Source organism: Protopterus annectens, chromosome 8.part0 (genome assembly GCF_019279795.1).
Source record: "Protopterus annectens isolate FY-2018-M chromosome 8.part0, PAN1.0, whole genome shotgun sequence".
Classification (NCBI taxonomy): domain Eukaryota; kingdom Metazoa; phylum Chordata; order Ceratodontiformes; family Protopteridae; genus Protopterus; species Protopterus annectens.
Window position 1 is genome coordinate 1800290407 of NC_056741.1, and position 17890 is coordinate 1800308296.

At 38.2% G+C, this 17890-nt stretch overlaps 1 protein-coding gene across 1 annotated transcript in view; it reads right to left on the reverse strand.

Annotated features, from left to right (window-relative positions):
* The window catches only part of CALB2 (calbindin 2), an 865351-nt gene that overhangs the window by 535185 nt on the left and 312276 nt on the right, over positions 1-17890 (reverse strand). Inside the window, exon 3 of the mRNA XM_044081296.1 lies at positions 10160-10249. Within this exon, the coding sequence (XP_043937231.1) occupies positions 10160-10249 (90 nt within the window). The remainder of the gene's footprint in view (positions 1-10159; positions 10250-17890) is intronic.

Sequence of the window (17890 nt, forward strand, 5' to 3'; positions counted from 1 at the left end):
CCTGTGTTAGATTTTCTACACTAAATCCTTCACTTCGGAAGTATTCCATAACTTTAACTTATTTTTTTTTTTTTTGTTTGACTTGTACTGAAGAGACAGCAATGGAGCCAATGTACTAATAGCCTTCTCACACCAACTGAACACAGATCTCAGGTAGCATATAACAGGGTTGCATGTTTGCTGTTTTTGTGCATGGGTACACAACATTTTGGTGAGTGTACAGTACTGTTGCAATGGAAGTTCACATTAGTTGAAGGGACAGCATCAGCATATTGCCACTGGCCAGCTGTCTTTCACTGACATGGCGTATGGCTACCTCACTTATTACTAAAATATCTTCCATTACCACCATTGCATACCTTTTAACAGGTTTTTCAAGAACAGAACTTCCTAAATGTCTGAAGTCCACCCAATTAACTATAATTCACAGGCTACAGTACTCCAGCTATTGTCTTTCAACTGTCTAAAATACTAACCAGTTATATCCCCTCTAGAGTACATTGGCTCCATTGCTGTCTCTTCAGTCCTGGTCAAACCATGTACCAATTGATATGGTGTCTACAAAGCCAAACAGTGACCATCTAGGTTCACGTATCCAGTAACAGGTATCGTAACAGTGGGGTTACTTGACTGGGTAAATATGTACTAGCTTCCCTTTACTTTTTCAGCCTGTGTACATCTCTTCTGTTGAACTATTACCTCATCTGCTCTCAATCCTCCTATCAGAATCTCCTCACATTCCTTAAATCATTACCCTAGTCCCACTCCTACATTCTGTCTCTTTAGCTCTCATTTCACCATTCCTTAATGTTAATGTTACCAAACTCCTTTTGATTCTTAATTTTATTCTTTCCATCCTCTCCTCCTCCTATTTTTCTATCATACTTTCCACATCCTTCTCCTAGAGCCATTACTTCTAGGAATCCTATTCTGAACATTATCAAATTCCTTGTAGTTTCAAAGTCCTGCTCTCATCACCCCCCTCTTTGCCCCTCCCTTATGACATCCTTGCTATCTCCTTCACCCCATCCATTTCTTTCCTCGATCTGGTCTTTCTGTAATGTCTGCTGCAAAATACATTAGCTGACCTGAGGTTTAACTCCCTTGTCTTTAATACATGAAGTTTCCAGCAACCATATATGCTATATTTATTATTGCTCTCTGATCATTCATATGCCTTACACTCACAACAGTTCAGCATTGTATATTTATGTTTTCCTTGAATTTACCAAATAAACACCTAGTTAGCTGCTGCTATTTCCTAAGCATTATATATTCCAATGCTATGAATTATTCAAAATATAACATTCATACTGCATTGCTGGTTGCTTTGCTTTTATAATATATCATTAAGGATTTACCAATGATCAAAGTACAGATGTTATTTCTTTAACTGTTTCTTCTTTACTGTTGGTATATAACTGTAATAGCACTTCATTTACTACTTTGTGAATACTTATTTCTGTGTACATAAAAATATTTATATGATATAATTTTTGTTAGTTAAGCTCATATCTGAAACTTTTCTTTTTGGGCCTTCATAAATCAAAAGAAAAAAATAATACGTGCATGCATGTAATGGTGTGTACTGCTGCTTCTGGTAACTTACCATCTTATACAAAAGTTATGCATGTTGTATTACTATCCAGATATTGTTGGAAATTTTCTCAATGGGCATCGGCATCCACAGTAAAGGGCTTGACCCAGCTCGATACCCCTCTTATTAAAATGCAACATAAATTCAGAAGCAAAAAATAATGACATTGGGTCACATAAAAAGGGCAATAGATAGTGTTAAGACACTGGGTTAGGACATTTTTCATAGGTTCATAGGTTCATACTAGGCTATCTGCCCTAGGGCATTTATAAGCCTAGCCAGAGTGTATTTGGCTTTCGCCACCCATTTTAAATTAATTTTGCTATGCCCTTTTTCGAGGTTAGTATACTGTGGCTCTGTCTAACAGTGACACAGAAGTGATACCCGGGGTAAACCTACGATCCTCCATCCACTCATCAGGATTCCTCTTGAACAGAGTCAATGAGGGACTCTGCCTAACCTGGACTGGGATTTTATTCCAGAGTGAAGGGAGCCTCTGGGTTATGAATCTGTCCCTCCAGCATATGTATTTATTTCAGTGCTGAGGTTCAAGACTCTCGAGCGCGTAGCTCGATGGGATTTGGATTTTCTGAGGTGCAGCATGTCCATTAATTCCGGGTTGGACATGGCTTTATATGTCAGGCACAGATCGCCTCTGAGCAGACGGTATGCCACTGAGTAGAGCTGGAGTTTCTTTAACCGGGCAGCATATGGCATCTGTTTGAGCCCTTTGATCCTCTTGGTGAGGTAGTTTTGGGGTCTTTCCAGTTTCTGCAGGTGTCTGGTAAGGTACATCCCAAAAGGGGCATTGTACTCAATTATGGGCCTGATGAGGGATGAGTAAAGAGGCATGATGACCTCCCCTGATCTAGATGTGAATCCCTTCATGATTAGGTGGGCTATATAAAATGTTTTTCTAACCACTTTGGCCATGTGGTTGTCAAATGAGAGATTGCTATCAACTTGGGTCCCCAGGTCCCTAATTACTTCTTCCATACTTAATGGATTACCACTTATGTGGTAATTTGTGAGCACTTTGTTTTTGCCAAAGGGGATGACTATACACTTTTTGGCATTTAGCTTGAGGCCATGGCTCTGGCACCAGTTGTCTGTTTCTATGAGGCCCTTTTGGAGGATGCTTGTGTCGGATGGAGAGTCGATTATGGCACCCAGTTTGCAGTCATCTGCGAACTTGGTCAGCCACAGTCCTTCCATGTTGGCCTTTACCTCTGAGAAATATATACCGAACAAGACAGGTCCCAGGACTGAGCCTTGTGGGACGCCACTTGTAACTGGTTTGGAGTCTGACATGGCTCCAGCAATTCTAACCATGTGGGTTCTGTCCTTGATCCAGTTTGCAACCCATCTAGTGACATAGGGGTTTATGTTTAAGCTGGTGAGCTTATCTATAATGCCCGAGTGGGGTATTGTATCGAAGGCTTTTGCGAGGTCCAGGTAGGCTGTGTGGACCACCTTCCCCTCGTCAATGGCCTTGGTGACTGTTTCAAAGAAATCGACCAGGTTTAAGAGGCAGGATCTGCCCTTAACAAAGCTGAACTGGGTAGGATCCCGTGTCTGTAGGTCCTCAATATCTTTATTTATAAGGTCCATGATGATCCTTTCCATAGCTTTGCAGACCAAGCTAGTCAGGCTTATGGGGCGATAGTTTCCAGGATCCGTTGAGGCACCACCTTTTGTACAGAGGGACCACCGTTGCTGTATGCCACTCTTTGGGTACATATCCTGTAGTAAGGCTGAGATTGAACAGTAGTTTTATGTTTGGGTTTAGCTCTTCTTGGAGTTCATGTAGGACTCAGCCTGGGACATCGTCTGGTCCCATTGATGCTGTGTTTTTTGCTTTGGAGAGGGCAGCTCTTACCTGAGCATCTGAGACGTCAGGGGGGCAGCACTCTGCTGGGATAGATATTTGCCCTTTTGGTGGGGGGGGGAGTTTGCGCTGAACCTGTCAGCTAGGATGTTGGCAAAGTCTGTGGGTTCGGTGTATTTTTTGTCATTTTGGACTAATTCTGAGCATATCTGGGAATTCCCACCCAGGTTCCTAACATAACTTCTCTCGAAGCTGGCCTTAGACGATTTTATGAGTACCCGTAGTTTTTTGCTAATACTGATCAGAGATGCCTTCCCTTTTTGGGATTTTGCTCTATCATGTAGTAGCTTCCTCCTTCTATTGTATAGTTTGTTTATGGCTGGGGTCCACCAGACAGGATGTCTGCCTTTGGAGGATTGGGTCTTGGTTTTATTTGGGATTGCATGATCCATGCATTCCTGAAGGTGTTCATAGAATGCGTTTATAAAGGATTCTGTGGTCTGGGCCATATTTTCCACAGGTCCGGGGCTTTGAAGGATTCCACCTCGGTTTTGAGGAGTGTGAAATTTGCTTTAGAGAAGTTTTTCACTGTGGTTTTCTGGGCAGGTGGTGGGGTCGGGATGTGAATATCCAGTGAGATTAGTTTATGGTCTGATCTTACCAGTGAGGGATACACTTCTGGTCTGGAGCATAGAGTCCCCATGTTGGTGATGATCAGGTCCAGTATGTTTTCCCCTCTTGTGGGAGTGGTAACAAGTTGTTCCATAGCATTTGAGTTTATAAATTCTAGGAACCTTTGGGCTAGGGTGTTGGAGCTAGAGTAATGTTCCCAGTCTATGTTTGGGTAGTTGAAGTCGCCCAATATAATGGTGTTTGGACAGACCTTCATATTTTCCAGTGTTCTCAGGAAGGCTGAGTGGAGTTCCTGGGTTTGGGAGGGTGGTCTGTAGCAGGCTATAAACTGGAAGGCAGTTTTACCCACTGTTAGTTGCACATGGATAGTCTCTGATGCTTCGTGCTGTGCCACCAACCTGGAGGTGTGGGTATCTTTGACGAATATTGATACTCCCCCTCCTTTTGTGGTTTGGGCCAAGTTTTGGGGCCGAAATGCATGGTATGAGGTATAACCTGGTAGTGCTGGGGTGCTCTCGGGAGCCTTGAACCAGGCTTCTGTTACTGCACAGATATCAATGTTCTCCATGCTAAGGAGAGTTTTGAGTGCATGCATCTTGAGGTTCAGACTTCTGGCTTTGAGTAGCACTACTCTTAGTTTCTTATCCCTTGTGATACCTATGGAGGTGGGTTTGTCTTTTGAGCCTTGCCTAAAAAAGGCACTATGGGGCTAGCAAGAGCCTTTGCTAATATCCAAATGCCCAGGGGTGATAGGTGCAAGCCATGCCTAATGAAGCATCGTGGTTTGTCGAGCATGTCATCCCAGGCTGACAGGCATTGGATCCCCTTTGAATGACACCAATACTTAAGCCAATTGTTGAAATTGATCATCTTGTCTTCATATTGTGGCATCATTCTTGGTGAGGGTAAGATGCTACTCAAGGTCAGGGTCATACTGGCCTGGGATACATGCTCAGAGAGCTCCTCTATGTCTCTTTTCATGTAGTCCAGGGAGGTACGTCTCAGGTCATTCACACCAGCATGGACAATGGCTGAGTCATATTTGTACTTGCCTTGGAGTGACCTGAGTGCTTGTGTTATGTGGCGGATCCTAGTGCCCGACAGGCAGCTCACCGTGACCTTCTCCTTGTTCAGCCTGGTGAGCGGGATGTCAGTCTGCCTGACGATAGAGTCACCTATTACAAGTGTATCAGGTGTGTTGTTTAGCCTTAAGGGCTGTGACTGTTCAGCACACTGGCTTTGTGAGCTATGTGTTGCATGTGTTTTGTTTTGGGGTAGCGGTTGCTTGGGTGTCTGCTTTGGAGGTCTCTGCTGCTTAGGCAGATTTTTATTTAGAGCCTCCGAGTATGTTTTTGTGTGTTTATGTGTTTGGTTTGCTGTTGTGGTAGGTCTATGTGAGACTGGAATTGTAGTGAGTGTGGTTTCCTTTTCCTCCTGACTGGTTACACCAGTACTGAGTTGAGGGAGCTTAGCCTCCAGTTTGGCTATATGGTTGCATCTCTCACATGTGTTGGAATTTGTTGGGAGGAGGAGAGGGTTGTCTGTGTACATGAGGCAGTTGTAACATTGCCTCAAGATTCCCAGATTCACCAGCTGGACCGGAGAGGAGATTGACAACTGACCTTTGGATATGCTAGAATAATATTGGGAATTCCTTTATAATTGAAAGGAAAGGGCCAATGGGGAACAAGGTACTCAAGGGGAGTTTGTGAGGGTGTAGTGCTTTTAATTTTTTAGTGTTGACTTATATAATTGCTTTAGTGAGCAAGTGCCAGGTAACTTAAATGCAATGTGCTACAGGTAACTTAAATGCAAAAACTACAACCAGTAACTTTCATTCAAGTGAAACAAGAATATAAGTACAATACAGTAAGCAATGCAGATATCACTAGGGATCCACAGAAGCACTGAAAAGCTGCGTTTTAGGTGGAATTAGCGTTTCAGGGAAATAACAAGCAAACAAACAACAAGCATACAAACAAAGCTAGATTCAGCAGGCCTGGATCTAGTCTATGCTACAGCAAACAAGGTGTACCAATTTCAGTAAGAAACAGTTCAAATATGCAGGCACTATAAGCCTTTAACCAGAAATTCCTATCTCAGAAGGGCAGAGTCCAGCCTCTCCTCCCACAAGAGTGCAGACCACGAACCTTCTTAATCTAAAATAACTGGCCTGAAGCCCAAGTGCTTAAACCAGAACTAATACACTTTTAGAATAACAGATACTGAGCCCTCAATCAGCAGTTCCCAACTTAGAAGGATGTAAGCTACCTGTCCTGCCACCACAGTGCAGGCCACAAACCTTCCTAATGTAAAACAACTGGTCTGAAGCCCAAGTGCTTAATCCAAAAGACTTAGAATGATAGCTACACTTTAATCAAGTTACTACCAAGCAGTAATAAATACAATTGAATACTTTAAGGAATGCCTGGATTAGTGCTCAAGTTATACAAACAAAGCTAGATTCAGCAGGCCTGGATCTAGTCTATGCTACAGCAAACAAGGTGTACCAATTTCAGTAAGAAGCAGTTCAAATATGCAGGCACTATAAGCCTTTAACCAGAAATTCCCAGCTCAGAAGGGCAGAGTCCAGCCTCTCCTCCCACAAGAGTGCAGACCATGAACCCTCTTAATGTAAAATAACTGGCCTGAAGCCCAAGTGCTTAAACCAGAATTAATATTCGAGTCAAACTAATTTTTGCCGGAATTCATGTAATTCAAGCTAACTTTGACTACCTCATAAGCGGGAGGTTGCCTCCACAGCACAAGGTACACTAATGATGCAGACCAGCATCATTAGTGTTAGCAAACTCCACATGCCAGCAGTTACCTGGTGGCCATAATATAGCTGTGCAGGAGGAATGAATGACAAGGCTGTTGGAGAAAATCTTTTCAACTGAAATAACTTGTGTGACACGTGATTTTAGAAATTCATTCTCAAAGCCACACTAGGACAACTTCTACAAGACCTGATGCTCTTTACTGATTTACCTAGTTATTTTCTACAACATTACTGTCCTCTTCTGTCTGATGCATAAATATCAGTTTTCAGTAATGTTGCAAGACATTCAGCTGTTGGTAGAAAATGGACAATGACTGTGTCAGTCCACAAAATGACTGAAGCAATAAAACAGAATTACAAATTAAAACAGAGACTCAAAACAAAATTCAGTATCATGAAACTCACACTTTTTAATATTTATATTTTTTTCTAATTCAATAGGAACTGTTTTAAGGACAGCTATTTAAAGATTTGACTGATGGAAATTATAATGTGCATTTTTATTCACTTGTTAACCTTGCAAACCCACTGGACACAAGAGCCCCATTTCAGAGGTGACACAGGATCACTACGTGATTAAATGACTTGCCCAGAATAACACCACTGGCCAATGAAGGTAGGAGGAGTCAAACCCTGTACTCTGGAATAGAGGAAGCAACTCTTTAGCAGTTCAGAGTCAGAGCCATAATTCTCTCTGCTCATTGTTAAATTTACACCAATGGTTTTCCCACAAAGATGGTGCAAAAAGCACTTGAGTTGCTTAGCCTACTTCACTAGTTTTGATATCATAGGGTCCATCATGAAAGGAAAATACTTTTTTATCCCTATGACCTGAGTAAGGGATTCTCCAGCATGGCCCTCAATTCAAGCTGTACTATGTGCCTCAGCATGGTTTTGTTGCAACACTAATGATCCTTTGGTTTACTCTGTAAGTTAGGGACTTCCATTCAAAGGGGAATGTGAATATACTGGCTCCTATAACAGTCTACTGAAGTGTTAAGTAGCTTCGAGTTATTTCAGGATGCTGAGATTGTGAGAGGTGGGGGGACTGATGCTACAGCTAACTATTAAATCCCCATGAATTTTTCTTTGACATAAATGTGTACATGGTGTTATTATGCCATAGTGTCTCCACCCTTCTGTGAAGTTGTTGATGTGCATGCACTGCCTTCACTTACCACTAAGGGCGGTGCCAATGTAGTATGCCGAGTCCAAGCTCTGCCTTTAGAAAAGACTGCAGCCCTCCAGATGCTCAGTACTTCACTTTCTAGATTTCTGTTTGATACCACAGGTCCATTCTTGAACCTAGTCACTAGTCTCCCACAAAGACATTTTACTGCTGCCATAGTAGGTTAAAAGGTATGGGAGACAAATCTGAAGTACGACAGACAATGAATGTGGAGTACATTGGTAATGGTTTTATGTTCTCTGAGTGGTACAGTGCCAAATACAAGTGTATTATCTTAAAACACACAGGGTAAGGGTTTTACAAGAAGTGTCAGATTACCACAATAGAAATAATATTGTATTTGCATGAACTGTAACAATGTAATGCCTTCTTATTTTAGTTATATTTTTTCAGAAAATATGCATCTATCCATTTCATTGCTGACCACATTCTGAACTTGTTTGTAGGTTTATACAGTCTTTCTTATAATGACTTTTTATGACAGCCATCTCTGCTTATGTATCTCCAGACCTTAAGACCAGCAAATCAAAGGTTTGCATTCTTGACATACAAGAATATGAGCATATCTGTCCAAGGACTCTATTTCATAACTGAGAAACTCAAAACTGATGGTCCCTAGAGTCTGAAAAACAAGTGTTATCCAGAACATAAGCCAATGAATGTTAAAACTCTTGTAAATCATTAAAACATCTTTCTGGGAACTTCCCTACCTACCTCACTGACATGGAAGGTTTTGCCCCCCCCCCCCATTTCCCTGCTAGTTTACATATATATATATATATATATATATACATATATATATATAATATATATATATATATATATATATATATATATATATATATATATATATATATATATATATATATATATATATATATATATATATATATATATATGTATGTACACATATATATGGGTCTACTTCACATCACCTAAATCTCATTTGACTGAATTTCATTTGATTGAGACCAAGTCACCTAATTTTCAAAATACTGAAAACTCATTTGACTGAATCTCATTTGACTGAATCTCATTTCACTGAATTGTAAGCCATAGATGTGATGTGATTTTCCCTTCACCTGTGACTTGTTCGTGATAAAAAGAATTTCTGTAACTTACAGTGCCGACTGTCAGAATACTGATAGTCATGTAGAAAGTAATGTTGTAGTGTTTCTAAATGTGGGTATGTCTCTTTACATTTTTATGGGAAGTAACTGAAGTAAAATGGCAGATGTGCATGTTCCCAGCAGTAGTGGCAGTGTGTAGAATATTGGAAGTCAAGTAAAAGGTATATGCCCTTTTCCTCACTGTAGTGCAATCCTGGAGTTAGTATATATAGTTAGTGTGTATGTGTGTGTGTGTGTGGGAGGGTACAGCCCCCCACACTGGGGGGTGTGGGTGGCCTAGCCTCCCACCTAGTTTGGTGTTATATCAATTGTTTTTTGTTAAGAGGGTAAGTAAGTTGTTTTTAAATTCTGGAAAGAGGTAGTCATTAATATTGTAAGTGTGTATGTCTATGGTTTAAAATTTAGTCTTTTGAAATTTAGCATTGTAAGCTTTTGGTGAAATGAGATTCAGTCAAATGAGTTTTCATTATTTTGAAAATTAGGTGATTTGGTCTCAGTCAAATGAAATTCAGTCAAATGAGATTTAGGTGATATGACGTAGACCCATATATATATATATATATATATATATATATATATATATATATATATATAAACAACGCATATATATACTTACTCTGAGACTGTATATTAGTATATATCTTCCCGACATTCACTGTTGTAGCTCTGGTATTCTGAGCATCACAATTACAGATCTCAGAATTTGAACAAATACCCCTTGAGCTAAATATAGCAATAACCATGATGGCCATATAAATGTATCAGTTCTGCACAATCTTTATCAAATCTGTGCTTTTAAAAAGTTTTCTGGTGTCTGCCATTATAGAAAGAGCTGCATACAAGATGTCTTTTTTTGAGAATAGTATTGTCTGTCATGGAAAACACTGCAATTGGTTGGAAGCAAAAGTCAGTAAGATTGTTTGTGGATCTATTTTACACATTATGAAAATGTTTTTAAATATGATTTCCTTGTTGTTAGAAGAGTATCTGAAGTACCTACCTCAGACATTTCAATGCGACCATCTGCATTTTCATCATATTTTTGCATGAATCCCTTAAGCTTCTCAGCAAAGTTGACACTAGGAGACTCCTATGCAAAAGACAAGTAAGTGTCAGTCAGGTTGCATCAGTGTGATCTGGTGTCAGCAACATCTCAAACAACTGGAAATTCAAAACACCATAGTAATTAAGTACAGCACCTAAAGTGATAATATGATGTACTGCTTTCTGCATAAAAACAGGATCCTGATCTTTGCTTTGCTATCACAACTGTGCATGTTAGAAACCAATTTCAGAACATACTCTGAAGAGCCTTAAACATTTTCAGTAACTTCATAAGTACTTTAGAATTCCTCATTCTTAGGAAAGCGGAGTCCATTTCTTGGGCTTTTCAGTAGGACGAGCTTAAAGGTAATTATTACAAAGCACACTAATATCTGAGATAAAACCAAACAGAAATTACATTTAGTGGGACACAGCAAAGGGAAAAACACTACTTAAACTTTATGATAAACTTTGCTTCACATGGATTGGTAGCTTTTACAGACAAGGGGTAGTCTTTGAGACACATACTTGTCACTCCAACATGTCCTGTTTATGTTGCAGATAAGGTTTAGGTCCTTTGAATAGGTATTTATTTCTTATGCTATTTGTTTTGCAGATGTGCAACAAATCTATCAGTGTGGGATTAGAGGATGCCTTCTAGGCTAGGCATAGACAACTGCCAAGCATTTTGTAGAAGACAGAGTACAGGGATAGGGCTTTGAGATGGTCCATATAGAACTTACTGTTTACTCCCCGCATTCTTTTTGTGAGTAACCTCTTGCAATCTCTAAAGTTGTTGCAAGTATTATAAAATCCATTAAGAAATTAGAAAAAAAATAATAATAATGATTCCATATAGACTGAATAATAAACTGAAGTGTATCTCCCATTTACAAGTCCATGAAATTCTGATGTTAGTGGGGAATGATGTATTAGGTAAGCAACTTATAAAGAGGTCTTCTCACCATTTTACAACTTAAATAAATATTCTTGATTTAAACAGTGAAACTTTATTTGTATTTTCTACAGTTATATAAAGTAAAAGTTCAATCTACTGTAAAAAAAAACTAGACATCTTTAGATTAAAATTAATTGATAACATTTAAAGGGATGCATATTAGGAAAGTATTTTCCAGTTAAGTATTTCTGAAGATAATTGCATCTATCTATAAAGATGTTATTAAACAGGTAAGACTAAATAACATGAGGCACCTGCTAGTACACAGCATAAAGGCGCCTAAAGTGCAAAGAGAAATTACAGCAAAACAAGTGCATATTGGGATGGGGTTACAGATTAAAGCTGTTATCTGAGAACTATACGTAAAAGTGTGTTGTTACATGTTTAGAATAGTGTAGGAATAACAAGGGACAACTGCTGAAATGAAATGCCATAAATGAAATTACAGCTAAACTACATTAAATAAGAAAACTTTTTCAAAATAATAAAGAAACAAAGAAAAACAGCTAACAAAATGAGAATAGTAAATACAAGAGGAACAAACAAGAAATTAAAATAACATGTAAGAAAAACATCCTAGCTATACAAATGCCATGCTACAACAAAAAGTACATACAGCTAAAAGACGAAAGTATTATCAATGGGTTTAAAACTCAGAAATGAATATTCAGTATGATGGGACTGTGCAGACAGTTATGGCAAAAGGCCACAAGAAAAACAAGAATATCAGAAAAATGGGTATTAACATGATGGTAGAAATACCATTTGAGTTGTAAAGAAGCAAAAAAAAAAAAAAACCTACATCCATCCACAAAGACCTTTTTCTCATTTTTGCCCAAGGGGTAGGGGTGTCACTTCAGCAGTGACAAACATCTAGACCCAGGTAACATATAGAGAAAGCAAAATGAGTAAGGCATACACTGGCACCAAAAAGTGACATGAGAAAGACAGTATCAGAAACATAAATATGGTAAACTAAAAAAAATTCTCAGTACAGAATACACAAACTAGATTTAAACTGAATTTAAAAGATATGGAATTCTGGGAATAAAATGTTGGTGATGAGTAGTCCCTTGTTATGGAATTGTGCGCTTAGGTATATAAAAAGACAAAATGACAAGGTCAGTGAGATGCTACCAGGAGTTAAATGGGAAGGGGTCAAGGGGAAAATAAAATCATACAATATTAATAAACAAAATAGTTATAATATGTGGAATAGTAAATTATAGAAGGCACAGTCATGAAAAAGGAATATGTTAATAGCTGATTACTATGGTATATAATAAACCTACATGCTTAGCAGCATAGGACAATGGCATTTTGTACAATATTATTTGAATAAGTATGCATTTATAAATAGCAAACAGATGACTGGAATGGCTTAAAAGCATTTAAATGATAATTTATACTTAATGCTGGTAGGCAAAACCTGGCCTCATATATTTAACAAAGTGCTGACATGTTTCTTTCCTTTTTGGGGTATTCATGAAATTCAGTGCGTAAAGATGGGGTGAATAAGCTAAAAATACTGTATATAAACCTCAGTAGTCTAAAAAAATCAAATGTTAATAAGGTAAAAATACTGTATATAAACCTCAGTAGTCTAAAAAATCAAATGTTAGTGCGGGTGATGTATTATCAAACTTTAGTGCAGTCATTGGAATAGTTAGTTATAGCTACATCATTTCTAGAAGGGGAACAGAAAATGGAGGTGGATAGATCGATAAAAAGTGGCTATTTATGGGAGGGAAATGATTGGCACTGTAAAGAGATATGGAAAGTAGCAATTAATAAGAAGTATAATTTTATATTAGATATCACATTTAATCATGTGTTTGCATGTTTTTTTTTTTTTTGGCAAAAGTCCAATAATACCAGTGTGTGCTGAATAAATGCTTCTCGAACCAAAACATAAATCCAACAAGCAGAAGTAAGATAATGCAACACCAGCCTATCATAAAACCAGCAACACTTTATTCAGGAAACAGGCACAGGCAAAGGCATAAGTGCTTTTGCAGTATTACAACTGCTTCATCAGATGCAGAAGCGTTTGACAAGTTATATGTTAATGATGTTTACAGACACTGTGAAAGCAAGAAAAGTAATTTTAGGCCTATGTCTTTTAATGAGAGACAGGCCATGTTTAATGAGAGAGGATAGTATAGTAATTTGTCCTGCAGATAAGGGGGGATCCATAGTGTTAATGGATTTTGACTGGTACAATGATAGGATTAAAGAGATGTTAAACAATGTTAAGTTTTAAAGAAAGGTTAGAATGTTTGACATATTAAAGATGGTTGATGCACTGAAAACTGAGTTAAGGAATATGTTAAGAAATAAAATATTGGATCAAGGGTTATTTGGACTATTTTTATATGGAACATCCTAAAATACCAGTTATACAGGGTCTCCCAAAAGTACACAAGAATCCTACTAGTCCACAGATGAGGCCCATAGTGGCAGGACAAAAGTGGTGTACTGATGCAATGTCTATTTTTGTGGAGAAAAATTTAAAACCATTTATTAACTGTAACACTCACATCTTGCAGGACTCTAGACAATTTTTATGAGATTTATATGATTTTACTAAGACTATTTTTAAAAATGTGAATGGTATTTGGTTATACTCGATGCACAGTCCTTATTCACTGTAATAGTGGGTTAAAAAATTTATAGATGAATAGAACTGTTTCTCGACTGAGAAGGCTGAAATGCTACATGCTTTGGTTAAGATGATTTTTTCTAATAATGCCTTCCTTTTTGATAAGGATTACTACCTGCAGATAGATGGTGTATCTATGGGCACATCATGTGCCAATAGCTACGACTATCTTATCATGCTGGTATGGGAGATGTAAAATGTATTAGGTAGTATACCAGGCAAACATGTAATTTTCTACAGAAGATTCGTGGATGACCTGTTTTCATATGGGAAGGCACTATCAAGGAATTGTCAGATTTTTATAATTATATTAATACAAGCACACGCATTTTAAAGTTTGTGATGACTTGTTCAGATCGGGAGGTTAGTTTTCTGGATGTGTTAGTGAAGGTAAAGGAAGATGGGGCAATAGATACTATGACATACAGAAAACCCTGTTACAAGAATATTTACTTGCATTGAAGTAGTATGCACCAACGTTTTATTTTTAAAATGTGGTGAAGGGGTAAGCTATAAGAACATCATGAGTTAATGCTAGTGAGGAAAATTTTAAGAAAGTACTGAGATATCTAGAAGAAAGGTATGTAGCAAGGGGGTATGACAAAAAGGAAGTATCTGATAAGTTAGCTGAAGTAATACAAAGAAGAGGGAATGAAGGAAGGCCTTATTTTTCCTCAGATCCACCTGCATGTGTGAATAAGGAAGATGAGTTTAGGTGTAGGGTACCAGTAACATATTCTAAGGTCTTTAAAGGTGTAGTTGACATTATTAAAAGCATTGGGGTTTCATGACGACAAGTACAGAATTGAAAGCTATAATAGGTGAATGTCCCAGCATAGTTTATAATAAGAAAAATAAATCTTTAGGTCAGCTGCTATGTTACCGCAAGTGTCTTATGGGGTATGATAGCAAGAAACGACGACATGATTCTTATAAAAATTAAAATAATACTAGACCTTGTTATAACTGCAGTTTTTGCAGTTATATAGATCAAGCAGGTGAATTTTTTCACCCGGACCAGAACAAGGTCTACAAATTTTCAGTGGAGGCAACTTGTAACAGCAGTCATGTGGTTTATCTAGCAGTGTGTAAAACCTGCAGTAAATTTTATGTAGGTAAAATGGACAGAAGACTGAAAGAAAGGGTAAGAAAACATCTGAATGATATAAAAAAATACTATGGTTAGGCATGCATTAGCTAAACATGTTCAGACACTGCCCCAGAGCATGTATTTAGGTTTCAAGTTATAGATATGGTGCAGGAAAGTCTCAGGGGAGGTGATATTAGAAATGAAACAGTGTTTAGAAAGCAAATGGATTATCAGATTAAGAGCAGATACAGGGTCAGGACCTAATGATAAAGTACTATTGAAACCAATGTCGAAAGCATGTCCTCTTTTTAAATAAGAAGGGAGTTTTAATAAACTCCTTTTAAACCCCCCACCTTTTATAGACATTCACTTTTTTATACATGTTTACTGTTAATACTGCATATAGTTAAAATGTTATCTCTTTAAGAGTTTTACTAGGATGTCATGTGATTTTTTTCACTTTGTTATTTAATGGGCATTGAATTGGATAGATTTTATGCATCTGATGAAGCAGTTGTAATACTGTGAAAGCGCCTATGCCTTTGCCTGTGCCTGTTTCCTGAATAAATTGTTGCTAGTTTTATGATAGCCTGGTGTTCCTTCATCTTACTGCTGCTTGTTGGATGTTTTTTTTTTTGTTTACTAGACAGGGTAAATAGTTAATATCTGACTCTTATTAGCTACAACAAACTCTACAACAGAAAGCGTAAGTACAGTACATGTGGAAAGTTGAATAGAGATTCAAAAGGGAAAAAAAAAATAGACCAAATGGAATCCACAACTTAATATCAAACCATGAGAACACAATGGAGATGAGAAAATATATAGCTAGTGGGTGTGTATAGATAACTGAATCCAAAGAAACTTGATTTCAAATCAATTTTTGGACACAGTTATTAGAGTAAATTTTATTGGGTAAATTAAATCTATTAAAAAAGAATGGAAAGAAGGAAAATGACCAGTTATTCAAAGTTTGTACACATGCCAATTAAAAAAAAAAAGAAACAGTTACAGCCATTTGTTTTTGCTCTGCACAGAACCTCATTTGATTTATTTTATTTTACTTATTTTTATTTTACATTTGTTTACCGGGAAGGTCCGACTGGATATATGTCCATTTTCAGCGGAGGCCCGGGGAGAAATCTCCAAGTTAGTAGATTACATTACATTAGTAGCATTTACGAATTAACATAGTATACAGTCTTCAGTAAGGTTACAAGCATTTATAGAACATGGTTGGCACAATTAGTTAAGGCATCTAAGTTTCACACAGGGTTTCACACAGATAAGGGCTTTATCCCTTAATGAGCTCTAGATATGCCACAAAGAAATGTCATATGCATTTTAGAATCAAATGACAGATTTGATTAGGCAAGGTATCCAATAACAGCGGGTGGGAGTTAGGGTTTGAACAGAGATATTGCCAGTGCATTTGGAAGTGTAGTTTGAGGCTTTTTTTGAACTGGGTTAGAGAGGACTGGAGAGTAAGTTCAGCAGGTAGAGAGTTCCAAGTTTTGCCTACAGAGTTGGCAAATAGAGAGTCCCCGGCCACATTTATGCTTTTGGTTGTTTGAACCAACAGTTTGTCAGCAGAGCGCAGTGACCTCAGGTTGCTGTAGGGATTATGATCTTGTTTAGTGCTGGTGTCTTATCGGGGTCATTTAGAACTTTGTGGGCTATTATAAGTTGGTTGTATTGGAGAAGACTTGGTTGTGTAAGAGAAGGATAGGAGGGCTGAGGTGGTGCTGTGGTTTGGGCTAAAGCCATGTAGTTTATTCTGGTTGAGATAGTGCATTAATTGGTTATGGTCACATTTTTCCATTATTTTGGCCAGTGTTGATAGTATGGCTATTGGTCTGTAGTTTGAGAGTTCTAATGAGTTTCCTCCTTTATGGAGAAGAATAACATTGGAAACCTTCCAGATAGAGGGGATGGTGACTTCGGACAAGGTGCAGTTTATAATAATAGAAATAGGGTATGCAATGTCATCTGCCACTTTCTGTAGATATTCTGGTGGGAGGAGATCAGTTGCTAAGGTAGTGGGTTTTAGTTTGTTAATTAGAGATCTGATGGTTGATGTAGATACAGGCTGGAAGTTAAAAGAGAGTGGGGTAGTGGTCAAGGAAGAATCCTGATTGGAGCAACTGGGAGCCAGTTTGCTAGCTAGTGATTGGATGGTCTTAGTAAAAAAACTGTTAAAGACATTTGCAGTTTCCTCTGGAGATTTATTTACAAGCTGATGGGGAGGGAGAGGTGGATTGTCTGGGGTGGAGCAGTTTGTTTATTCCTGCCCAAAACCTTTGAGGTTTGTTCTGATGTTTTTGTTGAAGGTGTTGATACAAGTTTTTTTTTGTCTAACAATATGGCTTTTTTAGTATCATTCCTTAGCTGCTGAAATTTAATATGAGGTACGCCATTTGTCCCATGCTTTATTTCTTGCTATGATTTTGGTTTTGGTTACTTTAGAGAGCCAGGGGGCAGTCTTAGTTTTGGCTCTAAGGGTGCAGACAGGAGTGTGGGAATCTAGAATAGTAAGGAATTTAGAATTAAAATAAGCTACAGCATCATCCAGTGGAAGATATTTTAGGATGGCCCAATTGCATGCTTTGAGTTCGTTCTGAAAATCAGTGATGTTGAAGTTGTTGTTATTTCTAATAGATTTATAGAGAATTTGGTGGTAGTTATCTACTTTGACTCCTTTTCCTGCACCCAAACAGCGCATTCACTGTGTGGGGTGGAAGTCTGGCATCTCAGACTATGCAAGAGCCTTATGGATCATTTGTTCTTATCAAGGAAGCCCTATTAACCCAGCTTTCCCAGTGTTGAGCAGCAAGGTAGTAGGGAGCCAGCCAGCATGGTGGTCCTGAAGAGAGGTCTACCATGTTTCCTTGGTAGTAGCCCTTCCCCTTGGTGTCTCTCTGAGGTGTACTTCTTGCTACTGCTATGGTGTGCGTGTCTCCAAGTGCTCAATGTCCAG